The sequence below is a fragment of the Crocuta crocuta genome, unplaced genomic scaffold (genome assembly GCF_008692635.1).
Source record: "Crocuta crocuta isolate KB4526 unplaced genomic scaffold, BGI_CrCroc_1.0 scaffold130, whole genome shotgun sequence".
In the NCBI taxonomy this organism is placed as follows: Eukaryota; Metazoa; Chordata; class Mammalia; order Carnivora; family Hyaenidae; genus Crocuta; species Crocuta crocuta.
The window spans coordinates 10,623,394-10,623,752 of record NW_027527920.1 but is presented as its reverse complement, the minus strand read 5'-3'; the positions used below and the strand labels follow the sequence as shown (position 1 = coordinate 10,623,752).

Genomic DNA, 359 nt, shown 5'->3' with positions numbered 1-359 from the left:
CTCCCCGGTCAGAGGGCCGGAGCGAGAAGATGGCGAAGACGTACGATTATCTGTTCAAGCTTCTGCTGATCGGAGACTCGGGGGTGGGCAAGACTTGCCTCCTTTTCCGCTTCTCCGAGGACGCCTTCAACACCACCTTCATCTCCACCATCGGTGAGGGAGGGGCCGCGGCCGGAGACGGCTAGTGAGATGTGGGGGGCGAATGCAAGGCGGCCGGGGAGAGGGCTGGAGGAGGGCTTGGGAGCCCCAGGAAGGGGACCCCGGGGACAGCCGGGCGGCGAGGGCAGTGGAAGAGGATGAAGGAGTGAGGGAGAGGGGCGGGCGGGGCCGTGAGGCTGGGAGGGGGGGAGGTGAAGAGG

General features: G+C 66.9%; 1 protein-coding gene across 1 annotated transcript in view; it reads left to right on the top strand.

Moving 5' to 3' along the window:
- RAB8B (RAB8B, member RAS oncogene family) overlaps nt 1-359 on the top strand; it is a 58,894-nt gene continuing 58,535 nt past the window's right edge. Inside the window, exon 1 of the mRNA XM_077747639.1 lies at nt 1-153. Coding sequence (XP_077603765.1) covers nt 30-153 — 124 coding nt within the window. The 5' untranslated portion in view covers nt 1-29. The remainder of the gene's footprint in view (nt 154-359) is intronic.